The sequence below is a fragment of the Protopterus annectens genome, chromosome 17.part0, assembly GCF_019279795.1.
Source record: "Protopterus annectens isolate FY-2018-M chromosome 17.part0, PAN1.0, whole genome shotgun sequence".
Lineage (NCBI taxonomy): Eukaryota > Metazoa > Chordata > Ceratodontiformes > Protopteridae > Protopterus > Protopterus annectens.
This window is the reverse complement of record NC_056751.1, coordinates 180948609-180965274: the sequence shown is the minus strand read 5'-3', so window position 1 is coordinate 180965274 and position 16666 is coordinate 180948609. Positions and strand designations below refer to the sequence as shown.

Sequence of the window (16666 nt, the reverse complement as noted above, 5' to 3'; positions counted from 1 at the left end):
GCAACTCCTTCACTTTCACTTTTCTCTTATCTTACTCTGATTATTACTATCTATTCTATTGTTTTATGAACTCTTCTTCCCTATACTGTGTGCTCTTTTAGCTATTTCTCTTTCTTTCACCAACTCTATTTCCATATTTTCTTAGTTTCTTCCTCTTCATTCATTGTTGAAATGTTTGTTATATACATCACACAATTTTTAACACATTATCTGTGTTTACCATGTATTTAAAGTCTCTTCTTACAATGGAGTTTGCCATTTATATTAATTGTTTTTCCTGTGTTAAAATATTTTATCTTGTGCATAATATTTTACTCTGCAACTCTGTTTTGAATGTATTTTTACTGGGGTTTTCCCCCCTGGGCCTTCACTGAAACTAGGCCTAGGTTCAGTCATACATACCAGGTTAACAAATGTCAAAATAAATAAATAAATAAAACTCATTGGTACAATGAAGTAATGCCTGTAACGAGAATCTAAGGCAAAATAATGCTGTCCTGATTTGAGTGAGGGTATGAGAAGCTCCAGGGTAAGAGGAGTGAAGGGATGGATGTAAGAAAGACCTAGTTATTACTGAGGACAGTTTTCATGTTGTTCAACAGAAGGATACTATAAGCTAGTATTATATAATGGACAGGGAAGTAATAGAATTTTGGGGAGGGGAGTAGTTATCATGTCATTACAGGCTGTGGCAGTTAAATGGGGAAGGGCTTAGGTGGACATTAATCTGGCTGACAGTTGAGTAAGAAGAAAGGAACAGTGGGGGAGAAGGAGGCTGTGGGTGGAGTAAGGAGAGAGGAATAGTGTGAAGAGGTGGAATAATGTAATCTCATATGGCAAATTGTATGTTTTGAGTCTAATGGAAGGGGTGGAGCTAGTGCATGTATAATTGCAACTGGTATGGGGAGGGGTGGGAATAATGGTAAGGTGAACAGTACAGTAAAGCAAAGTATAGCAAGGTTGAGCATAGCAGTGCTTCACCAGTACAGAAATCCCTAAAAATTCCTATGTGTGAGGCCATGTGACTGCAGGTCTCAGTCAGTTTGTGAGATCCCTAAGATAGGATGCTATTTTGTTCATGGCTCCTGCAAAGATGTTCAGCGAGGCCTCCAACTGCAAAGATGTTCAGCGAGGCCTCCAACTGCACTCATCCTAAGGAGGTAAGGAAGTGTACAATCAGCTGGGCAAATCAGTACACACACATAGGGAAGAGTAATGAGGTTGAGAACCACATTACAAGAACAATTCCCAATTGAGTTTTAAGGAGTCACCCACTTCACAACACCTCCTTTGACAGCCTACATCCTAAACAGTACACAGGAAGAAAACTCACAGACAATGTATATACACTATTTAGAAGCTCCAGGAAGATCAAACCCCTATCTTACTTAGAAGACTTAAATCTCAAGGGCACTGTAGCTAGCAGAAGCTTTGGAAATTCCCTTTACTATAGGTCAGCAGAATCAGTATCCTTGTAATTGCTCCAGCAGTTCGGCTGGTTGGTAATTCGGGGTTAGCAAATGAAAGCTTGACTTTATAGTGTATTTTAGAAATACTTGAATGAAGTGCTGAATTTGTTATGTCACTTTAATACAATCTACAATACATCAATGAACAGGCATAAATAACATAAATCATTATTTTTATTCTGTTCAAAGTCTATCTGTAGAAGTTGGTTTAGTACTCTCATTAGTCCATAGAAAGTAGTCATATGTAGCATAAAGGGCTGTTTTGCAGCTAAATGCATGAATTTAATTTATATAACTGACCTTCCATCAGAAACAATTCCAACAATGTCTTTAAATCAATATTTTTTTAAAGGGACAGTCCCAGGGATTTTTTGTTTTGATTCAGCCTTTGTTTACATTTCAGGTTTGCCTTTCTGAGTATGTTCACCTTTGGCTAAGGGGGTGGGGGAAGAGTGCCTGAAGGAAGTTTCAAAGGTGTTAGCCAAATTCCATCTCAAATTGTAGTTGTACTGACAACAGCTATCCCTGTGAGCCATTCATTAGTTTAATCTGTTCAATTTGCCCATTGAGAAGTCACCTCACAGCAAGAGGTTCTCCGGTTCGATCCTCGGCTGGGGTGCCTTCTGTGCGAAGTCTGCATGTCCTCCCTGTGGTCGCGTGGGTTTCCTCTGGACGCTCCGGTTTCCTCCCACATCCCAAAGACATGCTGTAGGTGGATTGGACACTCTAAATTGGCCCTAGGTGTGAGTGCATGCATGTGTGTGCCTTCTGTGGAAGGTTGGGCACCGGGCTGGCAACTCGACACCGTAAAACTCCACTGCCAATCATGAGCGGACAGGTAATTCACTGTGGCGACCCCTAACTGGGAAAAGCCAAAAGAAAAAGAAGAAAAGTAGCCTTTCAGGCATTTTATGGCTTGACTGCTGCTGCTACCCTAGAAGGCACATCAGTAAAGCAAGGCTTTTAAAACATTAATAAACAGAGTTTTTTGTTTATTTCATTTCATATTTTCTGACCTACTAGTAATTCCATAGAAAGCAAGTGTGTGACAGAAGGTTGGAGCATTAGTAGACACACACTTCTGTTCCTTTTTCATCTTCTAGTTTGATACGTGCTGATTTCTGAACACTTGTAGACAAATACACTATTTTTTATGAGCAGGCTGCTTGTACATCTGTAGAAGCAAGAGTGATGCAGAATTTAAAAATTAGTATACACTGAAATTCCTTTTCCCTGGCACAGCTTTCTTTATTTTAAATATGAGCCAGGAGCTGGGGGCATAGTTCCCCAATCCAATGCAAGTCGGAGAGGAACACAAACCCAACGGTCAGTTTATCCTGGGAGCTGAAACAAGACTGGAACTGCAGATTTACAGGATATTTAAAAGTAAAATTACATTGTGGGTGGGAATGAAAGTGATGTGTCGAAGTAGGCGTGACTTCTGTCAGCTTAACTCAGACCCTAATTGTAAACACTGGGATTGTCCCTTTAAAATCTTATTTAAAAAAAAAACTTTTATAATTATTTAAAAATGCTAATGATGCTTTAAAAGCAAGTTCTTACATTCTTAACAAAGGAAACTGTTTGCGTGCTCATTTTCAAGGCTGCTGGGGAGATAGGAAAAGGAAGCTTTCTAAAGAGAAAACCATGACAGTTGCAGGTTCTTGCCTATATAAATACAGATTAATTTATGTTTTTTGTCAAATGTGACTGTGCATTCATTTTTATATACTTTTGCTGTACCTTACAGCCCAAGCTGAGCCTTCAATTACTCATTGTTGATTAATGTTCTAACTTGGTAAACAAAAACAACTAAGTAAGAAATAAATAAATAAATGACAACCCCTTTCCTAAAAACAATGGGGTTAAAGGGGAGAAGCTGTCAGTCAGCAGGTAAAGGCAGAAAAAGACTCAGCAAAAATAAAATGTCACTTGCGGTAAATTGTTTGACAATTATTACACTCAACATAGCCTCCTCTGTGCCTTTACTTACCTTCTTGGGTGCAAACATCTGCTGTCTGAATTTATCAGTGGTGTCAGGGCCTGCACTGGCCCAAGCAACACCAAATGCTTCTGCCTTGTCTCGATGAACATGAATGTTTTCAAGCTGTTGTTGCAGGAATGCTGGTTTCACACTGTGATAAACAGCCTGAGGAAACAGAAAAATGCAGTAAGAAATCCTGAAAAGAACTCTTGCAATCTACATTCATATAAGGTTGAGTAAAGCATTAATACACATGAGAAAAATAAAGAACAAGAATACCAAGCTAAACAGACAACCTGGGTTTAAGAAACCTTTGAAATGTGAAGTTCTTGCTATCATATTCCAATTCTTGGGAAGTAACCCAAGAACTTGGTTCAAAGGGAGATAAACTGTTAGCTTAATAACTTCACAATTATTGTATAACATGCATTTTCATATCCCACAGAAATAAAGGGTTTTTTTGCACTCTTTGCCCCTGCTGTCTGTTGATCATTATCCCCCACCACTGCCGATTTGTCCATCCATTCCCTATCACTGGGGATAGGGTCAGCCATTAGGGCTATCATTCAGACAGCTGTCACAGGTGGTTCAAGATTTTTTTATTAGTCCCCCCTCTCCCTAACACATGCACCTGCAAAGGTGTATGGGAAGGAGTATGCAATGGGATGACAGTGGAGGCATCCCCTCATTTCCACAAGGAGCATTTCCTCTAAGCATTCCCACCCCATCCAACAAGACATGTGCTGTGAACTTCCCAGTTTCCACCGGGAAGTTACTACCACTCAGTGTGCTCCTAAACTGTGCAACCCATCCCTCTCCCTTGGGAGAAACAAACAAGCCATGCTCCTTCACTGCTCCCCCATCCTACGAATGGGGTCTAGTGTTGGGACCACTAGTCAAACCCTGTCACCTGAGATGCAATCTATCCCCTGAACCACTGAGCCAAGTTTATATTCTAAAGAAGTAAACTTGCTATGCTGTCACATTTTATTAAGTTATCCTGTGAAGACCTAACATGTCTCAAATGAATTTAGCTTAGCATGATTCTGAATCAATCATGGAGATAATGGCACATTACACAAGAATAGCAGAATGGGTATATTGGGGTTTTCTTTAAGCTTAGGTATTTTCTTTGACTACTGCATACATCTTCTAAAATGTTTAACTATAGACAATGGAGGACCTGCTAAAAGGGTTCTAATTACCCAAACACAATAGCGTGAATTCATTTTATACTGCAGATCAAACACTACATTCTTAGGCACTGAAGGATCACTATTAGTGTGAGACTAATGTGTACGTTAATGGGGAATTTCTCCTTTCTCCAGTATTGTATGACTAAGGTTAGTATAAGTAAGTCTGATGGGGTGGGCTTGCCACGTAGCTTATAACAGAGAATTTTGTTCCCATGCAAAAGCACTTACTTTGACCTTTCCAGGTGTTCACTCATGCCTCAATCATTCATAAGGGAAGCCTTTCAAAATCAGTAGGTAGCAGCCTTACTTGTAGTCATCTGCAAGAAGAGTAGTATCTCAGCAAAGTTTGTGCTACACCAGTAAAATGATAATGTGATGCAGGTGTAAGGAATCTGGCCATCAATACTGGTGGTCCACACTAACCAAGAAGTTTAGGGCTAGATTTTCTTTAGGGCAGTCAGTGGGCATGTCTTGCTGAAGGATTCCTCTGTAGTGGAACTCACAGGATTGACACAGCAGACAAAGGACTGTAAACAAGAAAATTACATAACAACAACCGATCCTTAGCACTCATCCACCAGGTTGACCATGACAGAGTCAGTGTTAGACAACTACCACAAGAGACAGACTTTTCAAGTGATAGTATACAAGGGATTAAGGCAAAAGAACTGTGAACAAATGGAGTAGCAGGAATGAGTAAGCCAAGACAAGTTACATGTACTGGAGCAAATGAATCAACAAATAAAAAAAACATTGGTGCTGCAAATAAAAAGCATGGGTAATACAAGTTGCAATGCTACATGCTGTCTGTTTCAGTGCCTGCCACTTCCATACTAATGTAAGACTGTGACACCACCTCAGTTCACTCCCGCATACATGCTTTCTGATATGGTATAACCAGCATGGAGCTGTGTCTTATATTTCAATGAACCTACTTACTTGATACTAGGGTATCTAAATTGATACACATGGACAGTAGATAATCTTGACCACAGCACACTGCTGCAAGACAAAAAACACTTCTATCATCACCTAACTGAGGTATACATAGGCTAATCTACAAATGAAGATGTGTGTGTTTGTGTGCAGGGGTGGGGAAGTTTCTCATGCATATACTTGCCATAACATTAGAGAATCACAGAGAGGTCACTGTAAGAATAAACCCAATCAATAGCGCTTTGCTGCCTTATGTTATCTTCATCCTGATCACGTTTGTTGTTTTGTGTACTGTCTTCTCCCATCTACGCTGGACTTGCTCCAGCAATCACGGAAATAGTACAACTGTGCAAGTTCCACTTTTTCAAATTCTTCACTCCTGCAGTAGCCTATGAGTTACATCATAAACAGTACCTGGACAGCTTACCAAAACTCTAATCCCCTCCAACACAGTTTCTCTGACTAAAAACTCACAATAGGCGTGAATAGTACTGAAATAAATATAAAACAAACGAAGCACACACCAAGACAACGGAGCTGGGACCCAGCTAGTGCAATGGATATAGAAATAATAACAACCACAAACAGTACCATGCGCTGGGTCCAATGGTTGGTTCCAAACGATAAAAAATACGACTTTCACATTGATGAAAAATCCACAGAAAGAAACAGTTCAATTACACGTACTTCGTACAAAAGAAACTGCAGAGTAGTAAAAAATCAAGCAGTTTATTCATCAGACTGTTAGCGCTTTCACCCGTAGGCTTCTTCAGACAGTTACAATAATACAAACTCATTCAAGATTTAAATACTAAGACATCTTTGTCTATTGGTTAAAAATAAGTCATGTGCACATAAAAATCCCTTACTTTAAAGACATAAAGCATATCTTTAAACAAAAAGCGCTAAACTTCCCAACAAATCAGAAACATGTTGTAGATTAAAACTACAATACTTATAACTACAATATGTATAAACATATATAAAAAATATGTTAAAAACACCTAATGAAGTTATATGGCAAGTTCCATAAAACATAATCCCAATATTATTGAAATGGTAGCTGTTCATGACATCCAAACCATAAACAGGTGCGGAATCCATACTGATGTCAATGCAAATATTACTAATAATATATTCAAGGTCTATAGCATCTCCTCTTTCTCAAGAAGGGAGCTATATGTACCTTTTCATTCAAACCAGGCGGTTTATCACCCCTAAACCTAATGATCCAACTCATCTCCCTTTCTAATGTGCAATTAATAAGATCACCACCCCTGGCATTAGGGAAAACTACTTGCATAACAAGAAACAAAAATGTATGTTGTGGGCCTGTAGACTTAACATGTCTGGCCAATGCATTAGTATCATTGCCTAACCTTATCTGGTACATATGCTCTCTAATTCTCTCTTTTAATGTCCTATTCGTTTTACCTATGTAGAACGAAGTACAAGCGGAGCACCTAGCCAGATAGACAACATTTGAACTCATACAGGTAGTATTTGTACGAAACTTAAATTCGAAATTAGTAACCGGGTGGACAAATGACACGCTAGTGTCAATGAAAGCACACTGGTAACAATTTCCACATGGTTTCGTATTCATCACTGATATATTACTAACACCTAAAAATGGGGTTATTGTCCAACGGGTGAAAGCGCTAACAGTCTGATGAATAAACTGCTTGATTTTTTACTACTCTGCAGTTTCTTTTGTACGAAGTACGTGTAATTGAACTGTTTCTTTCTGTGGATTTTTCATCAATGTGAAAGTCGTATTTTTTATCGTTTGGAACCAACCATTGGACCCAGCGCATGGTACTGTTTGTGGTTGTTATTATTTCTATATCCATTGCACTAGCTGGGTCCCAGCTCCGTTGTCTTGGTGTGTGCTTCGTTTGTTTTATATATATTTACTTCGGTTATTCACACCAAGCGAGGAGAATGGCTGAGTTGATTGACAACAATATTGAACTACCGTTTGTACCGAGGATGGGTGAGCAGACCAATCAGAAAGCGGATCGCTTTCACGCTTGTGTGAGAGGAACTACCAACATGTTGCTGCTATATGAGCCGCGTTTGGGAGATGAGAATGAAAATACGAACGCTAGAACTTTGTTTTCCATTTCCGAGGATTTGCAAAAGCTGGAGAAAGAATTTATTAAACTGAAAAGGTTACAGTTACAACGCCAGCACTTTGAAGCGTGCTTGGCGAAAAAGATAGTTCCACGTGGGCTACGTATCTTGAAAATGCCCACCTCAGGTAATGCATTTCCTGAGTTGTTATACAAGTGGCAACAGCTCAATTTAGAGCTAAGTAATAACTACATGAGACTGCTTATTGATTTCCACAAACCAGAGGAAGAGACTTTACAGAGAACTGTTAATGAACTCTATAATGACATTAAGGCTAGAAATGTAGATGCAACTGTTGATATGTTATTGGACAATGTTATAGATAATGTAACCTTGTTTGAAAAGCGATTACTAGAACAAAAGAAGGGGAAAATCCTAAGGGACTCAAGGGATTTTAGCAACAACCATGTGTTTACTTGGCCGAGACCAAATGGTCAAGGGCAAGTAGCGGGTGGTAGTAGTACTACTCCTTCTTTTAATAAAACAGTGAATGCTACGAATATGCATTTAGGTGAATATACTTCACATACTAGAAATATTAGTAATGATGTTGTTGCTACTGTTTCTACAGCTGTTAATGCTTTGAATTGTGATACAGAGTCATCCGTTTTGTCAAAGGATCCGACTGTAGCTGCAGTTGGTTCTGTGACGAATCATGTTGAGAATACAGGGTCACAGCCTCCTAGTGAGGTAGGACCTGCTTGAGTAACTGATATGGTAGTTAGGAAGAAGACTTTAGCGGTTAACAATACTCCTGACAGAATTGAGACCGTCTTTAACCCTTTCCCTATAGCGCAGAGTCAGCGGTTAGGGAGAGGGAGGTCGATGAGCAGGGGACGGCACAAAAGGAAAGTGTCAGGCAACGAAGTTGTGGGTCCTACTCTCAAGAAAATGTGGGAGAGGACCGCAGCTCGTTAGTGATTAATTTAACCAGTAGGACGTTAAGTCAGTTTGAAATTAATGTTTTGAATAAGGGGCTGAGTTTTATCCCCACTAGGCGTGGGGACTTAGTTGATTCTATTGTAGATCTGAAGTATTTTGTGAGAAGTGTACAACTTAAATTAGATTTTGGCAATACAAATGTTAGTAACCAAGAGGTGAGGTTTAGATCTAATAGTGTGTACATCCCCCAGCTACACCCCCTATTGGATACTTACTCACGGCTAGTAGAGAATGACATACATGAATATTTCAGCAATAATAGGAATACTAGATATAAGCAGAATTTGAATTCTTTACAACGGCAGGCCCTGGATGCCTTGAGCATGGACCCTAACATTGTCATTAGACCAGCCGATAAAGGCGGTCCTATTGTTTTAATGGACACAGTTGATTACATGGAAAGTATGAGGCTTCTGTTGAGAGAAGGCTCATTTTACAGTTTGATTGATATGCATGTTGTTTCAGAGAAGGTGTTTAAAGTGTTTGACATGCTGGATGAGTTAACTATAAATAATGATATTACTGAGGAGTTATATCAGTACTTGAAAGTAAAGAATCCTCGGATACCTATTATAAAGGGCCTTCCCAAAGTGCATAAGTCTTTGTACCATCCTCCTTTGAGACCTATAGTCTCAGGACAAGGATGGTTAACGGAACCAATGTCTATTTATCTTGAGCACTTTGCACGACCTTTGGTTGACAGGAGTCCCCATATTTTAAGGGATAGTAAACAGTTCCTGTTAGAACTTTATGAATATATGAAGGGTGTAGATCCCTCACGGGAGTTTTTACTGGTCACTTTGGACGTGGTGAGTTTGTTCACCATCATACCTAATGAGTTAGGGGTTATATACTTTCAAAGCTATTTACGGAGTAATTCCAATTATTCCAGCAAGTTCATTGATTTATTAGCCCTTTTTTTGGAAACTATTCTTACTAACAATGTCTTTATGTTTGCGGATAATGTATTTTTACAGAATGATGGCGTAGCTATGGGCACCTCTTGTGCCAATAGCTACGCCAACATTGTTATGGCTTGTTGGGAGGAACAATATCTTTTTCATTCTAGTTCCTACAGGGAGCACATAGGTTTTTATAAAAGGTTTGTAGACGACCTTTTCTTCCTTTGGTTTGGCACCAGGGAAGAATTGCTGTTGTTTATCCATGATATTAATCAGTCTACAGGTTTTTTAACGTTTACTTTGAATTATTCTGAGGAGACTATTTCTTTCCTGGATATTCTTTTGCATAGACTTCCTAGTGGCCTTATTAATACATGTATACATCGGAAACCATGTTATAGGAATGCTTTGCTCCATAGAAAGAGCATGCATCCTTCATATGTGTTTAATAATGTTCTGAAGTCACAAATTATGAGGGCGGCCAGGCTGAATCCCAGTGAGATAGGCTATAAAGAGGAACTTGATAGAATGAGAGGGATGTTTGTAAATAGAGGATATGATGAGCATGTTTTTAATAGGATGGAGTTAGAAGTGAGCATGCTCCGTTCCTCTGTAGCAAGACCTTACTATTCTGAACCTGTTATGGCATGTAGCATGGAAGATTCTGGAAATATTATCACCCCTCAGGTGGTAAGAGCTCCTTTGTTCTATACTCATGATGCAGTGGCGATTAGAAGTTTTTTAGAGGAACGATGGGAGATCTTAACTCTTGATCCAGCTATCAGGGAAGTGGTGGGTCCAAAGCTTATGGTTAGTTATAAAAATAAACCTAATATAAGAAGCAAGCTTTGCAATAGGACAATAACCCCATTTTTAGGTGTTAGCAATATATCAGTGATGAATACGAAACCATGTGGAAATTGTAACCAGTGTGCTTTCATTGACACTAGCATGTCATTTGTCCACCCGGTTACTAATTTCGAATTTAAGTTTCGTACAAATACTACCTGTATGAGTTCAAATGTTGTCTATCTGGCTAGGTGCTCCGCTTGTACTTCGTTCTACATAGGTAAAACGAATAGGACATTAAAAGAGAGAATTAGAGAGCATATGTACCAGATAAGGTTAGGCAATGATACTAATGCATTGGCCAGACATGTTAAGTCTACAGGCCCACAACATACATTTTTGTTTCTTGTTATGCAAGTAGTTTTCCCTAATGCCAGGGGTGGTGATCTTATTAATTGCACATTAGAAAGGGAGATGAGTTGGATCATTAGGTGTAGGGGTGATAAACCGCCTGGTTTGAATGAAAAGGTACATATAGCTCCCTTCTTGAGAAAGAGGAGATGCTATAGACCTTGAATATATTATTAATAATATTTGTATTGACATCAGTATGGATTCCGCACCTGTTTATGGTTTGGATGTCATGAACAGCTACCATTTCAATAATATTGGGATTATGTTTTATGGAACTTGCCATATAACTTCATTAGGTGTTTTTAACATATTTTTTATATATGCTTATACATATTGTAGTTATAAGTATTGTAGTTTTTATCTACAACATGTTTCTGATTTGTTGGGAAGTTTAGCGCTTTTTGTTTAAAGATATGCTTTATGTCTTTAAAGTAAGGGATTTTTATGTGCACATGACTTATTTTTAACCAATAGACAAAGATGTCTTAGTATTTAAATCTTGAATGAGTTTGTATTATTGTAACTGTCTGAAGAAGCCTACGGGTGAAAGCGCTAACAGTCTGATGAATAAACTGCTTGATTTTTTACTACTCTGCAGTTTCTTTTGTACGAAGTACGTGTAATTGAACTGTTTCTTTCTGTGGATTTTTCATCAATGTGAAAGTCGTATTTTTTATCGTTTGGAACCAACCATTGGACCCAGCGCATGGTACTGTTTGTGGTAGTACTGAAATAAAGTCGAAAACAAAACAACACACCAAAAAATAACAGACTTCACTGAAATAGTCGCACCTTTGCAAGAACAGTTAACTTCTTTATTAACCACACAAGTAATTGAGCGCTTCCATCCACAAGAATGTGGACTTCATCAGAATACTTGTTACCAATTAATTACAGCTATTTATATGCTGTTTTGGCGCCAAGATACAAATTCAACCAATAAAAAATATTTTATGTATTTAAACCATACTTATATAAAAATATATATGTGTATATAAAAATTCATTCATCTCAATGTGCATATACAAACATATGAAATATCTTTCAACATATAAAATACAAAAATCTTACAAAAATATATATAAAAAGTATTTTACTGTATTAATAAATGACTGCGGTGGTGGTGCTGTGGTAGCATTGTCGCCTCACAGTAAGACGTTGTCCTGTTCGATTCTCAGCTACAGTGTCTTCTGTGTGGAGACATACGTGAATGGGCATACCTTCTTTGAAGGTTGTGCGTCAGGGCCAGCAACTCGGCATGTAAAAATCTACTGCCAATCATTAGCAGACTGGAGTTCCGCTGTGGCGACCACTAACCGGGAAAAGCCGAAAGACACAATAACATTTTACTGTATTAATAAATAATAATTTGTCATTAAAATGAGTATGATCATTGTCCTAATATCAAAATCCTAATATCAAAACACCATATACTGTCACAACACACCATGAAACTACACCATAAAAATTATACCCCCATCTCTTTATATACCAAATTTTATCCATCTTTCCTATGTACGCATTTGTAAGACAGGTTAATCGTAATATAATCATTGAGGCCAGGAAAATTCAAAGCATCAGTTAACATCTGCCATCTGGTCTCCGTGTACCCCAACAATACCTTAAGGTTACCCCCTCTTGGACCCATTTTAATCTACTTCAATATTGCAAATTTAAATATATGCCCTTCCCCTTTCGTCTCAATATGCCTATACAGGGCATTGGTCTCATCTTTTTTGGTTATGTTGTATAGATGGTCATATATCCTATTCTTAAGGCTTCTTTCTGTTTTCCCAATGTAGTAACAAGGACAGGCCATACATTTGGCCATATATACAACACCTTCAGAAATGTAATTCCCCTGTATAAAGGTGACCTTAGTTTTGTTAACATTTTCTAACACAACCCCTTCAACCTCTAATATGGCAAAGCATTGCCTACAACATCCACATTTTCTAGTATGTCTTTTGTCTTGTGGTATATTATCCAAACCTTGTCCCAATTTTCTCTTTAAATTGTTGCCCATTTTGTAGACAAAAGATGGTGCTGACCCCACTACGTTCCTTATATCATTATCTGCCAACAAAATATTCCAGTTGTTGGCCATAATTTGTTTGACCTTATTGACATAAGGTGAATATTCCAAAACACATGCCCTTTGATAATTAGTATCATTATTTACATTTTCCACTACAATGGTTTCTGATAGCGGTTTCCCCAAAATAGCGGGATATTTTCTACCCCATTCACTTATGACGTATCTCTTAACATCATTTAACATGTGTATGTGGTACTCCCTCTGCTTAAATAAATTCTAAATAAATTCCATCTCCTTGATCATATCTAAATACTCGGAGGTCATCCGGGCAGCCCGTATACATTGCCCCTTAAAAATATTCCTCATAAGTTTTCTGGGGTGATTGCTTGTGTATTCCAGATAACTATTCGAGAATGTATCTTTTCTATGTATGTTGGACTTAAACCCATAGTTAGTATTGGAAATAAAAGTGTCCAAATATACTGTGCCCCTGGTATTACACGTACATGTAAATCGTAGAAATGTAGTTGAATTATTAACATACTCCATAAATTCACCAAATGTTTCGTAGAGGACATCCCATAATAAAAAAATACCATCCAAAAACCTGGAATAATGTCTAATGTGTTTGTAAAATCTGCTCTGAAAAACATGGTTGGTCTCCCAATCCAGCATGACCAGATGCAGTATACAGAATGATTTAAAGTATCAAAACATGAGATATAACCTTACACGTAGTGAGGCTGTTATTTTGAGACAACTCAAGGAAGATCATAATATTAGGATTATGCAACCCGATCAGGGTGGGGGGGGTGTTGTGATTTATGACACACTGGAATATGTTGGCAAAATATTTGAGATTTTACAGACGTCAGGAAATTATGAAACAGTTTCTGTCAATGAAATACAGGTGGCATATAAGCGTATTGACATGTATAGTTTTTGTTAGATAATCGCATTACCAATGAAGTTTATAATTTTCTGAAGGTGGAACATCCAGTTATGGCCACTATAGTTGGCACACCTAAGATACATAAGAGTACCACCAACCCACCCTTTCAACCAATTATATCAGGTAGCCGCTCTAAAACATTCCCTTTGGGAGTGGCCATTGATAAATGGTTAAAACACATATATGGGACTATCCCACATATGGTGAAGGATTCATGGAGTTTTCTTAGCAGCCTCAGTCCTAATGTATGGAAAGAAGGTTTATATTACATTACTATAGATGTAGTAGACCTATTCTCATGTATTCCTAAACAATTTGGCTTAGATGGGTTCTGTAATAGTATTAGACATTACACTAATTTAGAATGGGATTTTGTTGCCCTTATCCTGGAAATAATGTCAATTGTGCTTGACAACAACTTCATTTATTTTGAAGGAGACTATTATAGGCAGACCAGGGGTGTGGTCATGGGGGCAGCTTGTGCCCCCATGTTTGCAAATCTGGTCATGCTGGATTGGGAGACCAACCATGTTTTTTCAGAGCAGATTTTACAAACACATTAGACATTATTCCAGGTTTTTGGATGATATTTTTTTATTATGGGATGGCCCCTACGAAACATTTGGTGAATGTATGGAGTATATTAATAATTCAACTACATTTCTACGATTTACATATACATGTAATAACAGGGGCACAGCATATTTGGACACTTTTATTTCCAATACTAACTAAGGGTTTAAGTCCAATATACATAGAAAAGATACATTCTCGAATAGTTATCTGGAATACACAAGCAATCACCCCAGAAAACGTATGAGGAATATTTTTAAGGGGCAATGTATACGAGCTGCCCGGATGACCTCTGAGTATTTAGATATGATCAAGGAGATGGAATTTATTTAAGCAGAGGGGGTACCGCATACACATGTTAAATGATGTTAAGAGATACGTCATACGTGAATGGGGTAGAAAATATCCCGCTATTTTGGGGAAACCGCTATCAGAAACCATTGTAGTGGAAAATGTAAATAATGATACTAATTATCAAAGGGCATGTGTTTTAATAAGGTCAAACAAATTATGGTCAACAACTGGAATATTTTGTTGGCAGATAATGATATAAGGAACGCAGTGGGGTCAGCACCATCTTTTGTCTACAAAATGGGCAACAATTTAAAGAGAAAATTGTGACAGGGTTTGGGTAACATAACACAAGACAAAAGACATACTAGAAAATGTGGATGTTGTAGGCAATGCTTTGCCATATTAGAGGTTGAAGGGGTTGTGTTAGAAAATGTTAACAAAATTAAGGTTACCTTTATACAGGGGAATTGCAATTCTAAAGGTGTTGTATATATGGCCTGTCCTTGTTACTACATTGGGAAAACAGAAAGAAGCCTTAAGAATAGGATATATGACCATATATACAACATAACCAAAAAAATAAGACCAATGCCCTGTATAGGCATATTGAGACAAAAGGGGAAGGCATATATTTAAATTTGCAATACTGAAGCAGATTAAAATGGGTCCAAGAGAGGGGTAACCTTAAGGTATTGCTGGGGTACAAGGAGACCATGTGGCAGCTGTTAACTGATGCTTTGAATTTTCCTGGCCTCAACGATTATATTACGATTAAATCTATCTTACAAATGTGTACACAGGAAAGATAGATAAAACGTGGTATATAAAGAGATGTGAGGTGTAATTTTTATGGTGTAGTTTCATGGTGTGTTGTGACAGTATATGGTGTTTTGATATTAGGATTTTGATATTAGGACAATGATCATACTCATTTTAATGACAAATTATTGTTTATTAATACAGTAAAATACTTTTTATATATATTTTTTGTAACATTTTTATATTTTATATGTTGAAGGATATTTAATATGTTTGTACATGCATATAAATAGCTGTAATTAATTGGTAACAAGTATTCTGATGAAGTCCACATTCTTGTGGATGAAAGCGCTCAATTACTTGTGTGGTTAATAAAGAAGTTAACTGTTCTTGCAAGGGTGCGACTATTTCAGTGAGGTCCGTTTTTTTTTGGCGTGTTGTTTTGTTTTGGACTGTATTTCAGTTTCTCTGACTACTTATAGGCTAATTTCTTTGAAAGAAAGTATAACAACTGTCAGAGTGACTAACAATCTTAAGGATTTTCTTGCCCCAAAAGAGGAAAAAGGGAAACTAATCCTTAAACAACCACAGCTACTGTGACCTACAAAAGACTAACCACAACAATAATTCCAACAATAAAAGTTGCAACACAAAGCAACTATGTACAATAAGGGGGATGGTAGATTAGTGCGGCAACTACAGCAGTGAAGAAATCAAACATCTACTGTTATAGGTAAGTACAACTTACACAACCGTACTATGTATTCCCCACTCAGGAATTATAGAAAAACTCACTAAGCTAGACATCAACCCCTATATCACTATGTGGGTTGCAAACTGGCTCACAGATAGAACCCACAGTGTGAAAGTAGCTGACTCCAAGTCAGACTGCCGACCAGTCAAGAGTGGAGTCCCACCGGGTTCGGTCCAGAGTTCTTTCCTGTCTGGTATCTACTTCTCAGACGTCCATGCCAACATGAAGGGACTCTGGCTGACAAAGTTCCCAAACAATTGCAAGTTGGGAGCTATTATTAACTCCCCAAGTGATGTTGACATCCTGCAGAAAGGCCTCATTCAGATCAATGACTGGTGTCAGAACCATGGCCTTAAGCTCAATGCCAAAAAGTGTGCCATCATCCCCTTTGGGAAAAACTTGGTCCCCGTGAATTACCGCATCGATGGTAGTCCACTGAACACAGAAGGTGTTATAACAGATCTGGGAACACAGGTTGACAGCAACCTCTCTTTTGACCAAAGTCCTTCTATGTGGCACATCTTTCTA

General features: G+C 38.0%; 1 protein-coding gene across 1 annotated transcript in view; it reads right to left on the bottom strand.

The window, feature by feature from the left end:
- The window catches only part of COMMD10 (COMM domain containing 10), a 408139-nt gene that overhangs the window by 36436 nt on the left and 355037 nt on the right, over positions 1–16666 (bottom strand). Inside the window, exon 4 of the mRNA XM_044059162.1 lies at positions 3463–3618. Within this exon, the coding sequence (XP_043915097.1) occupies positions 3463–3618 (156 nt within the window). The remainder of the gene's footprint in view (positions 1–3462; positions 3619–16666) is intronic.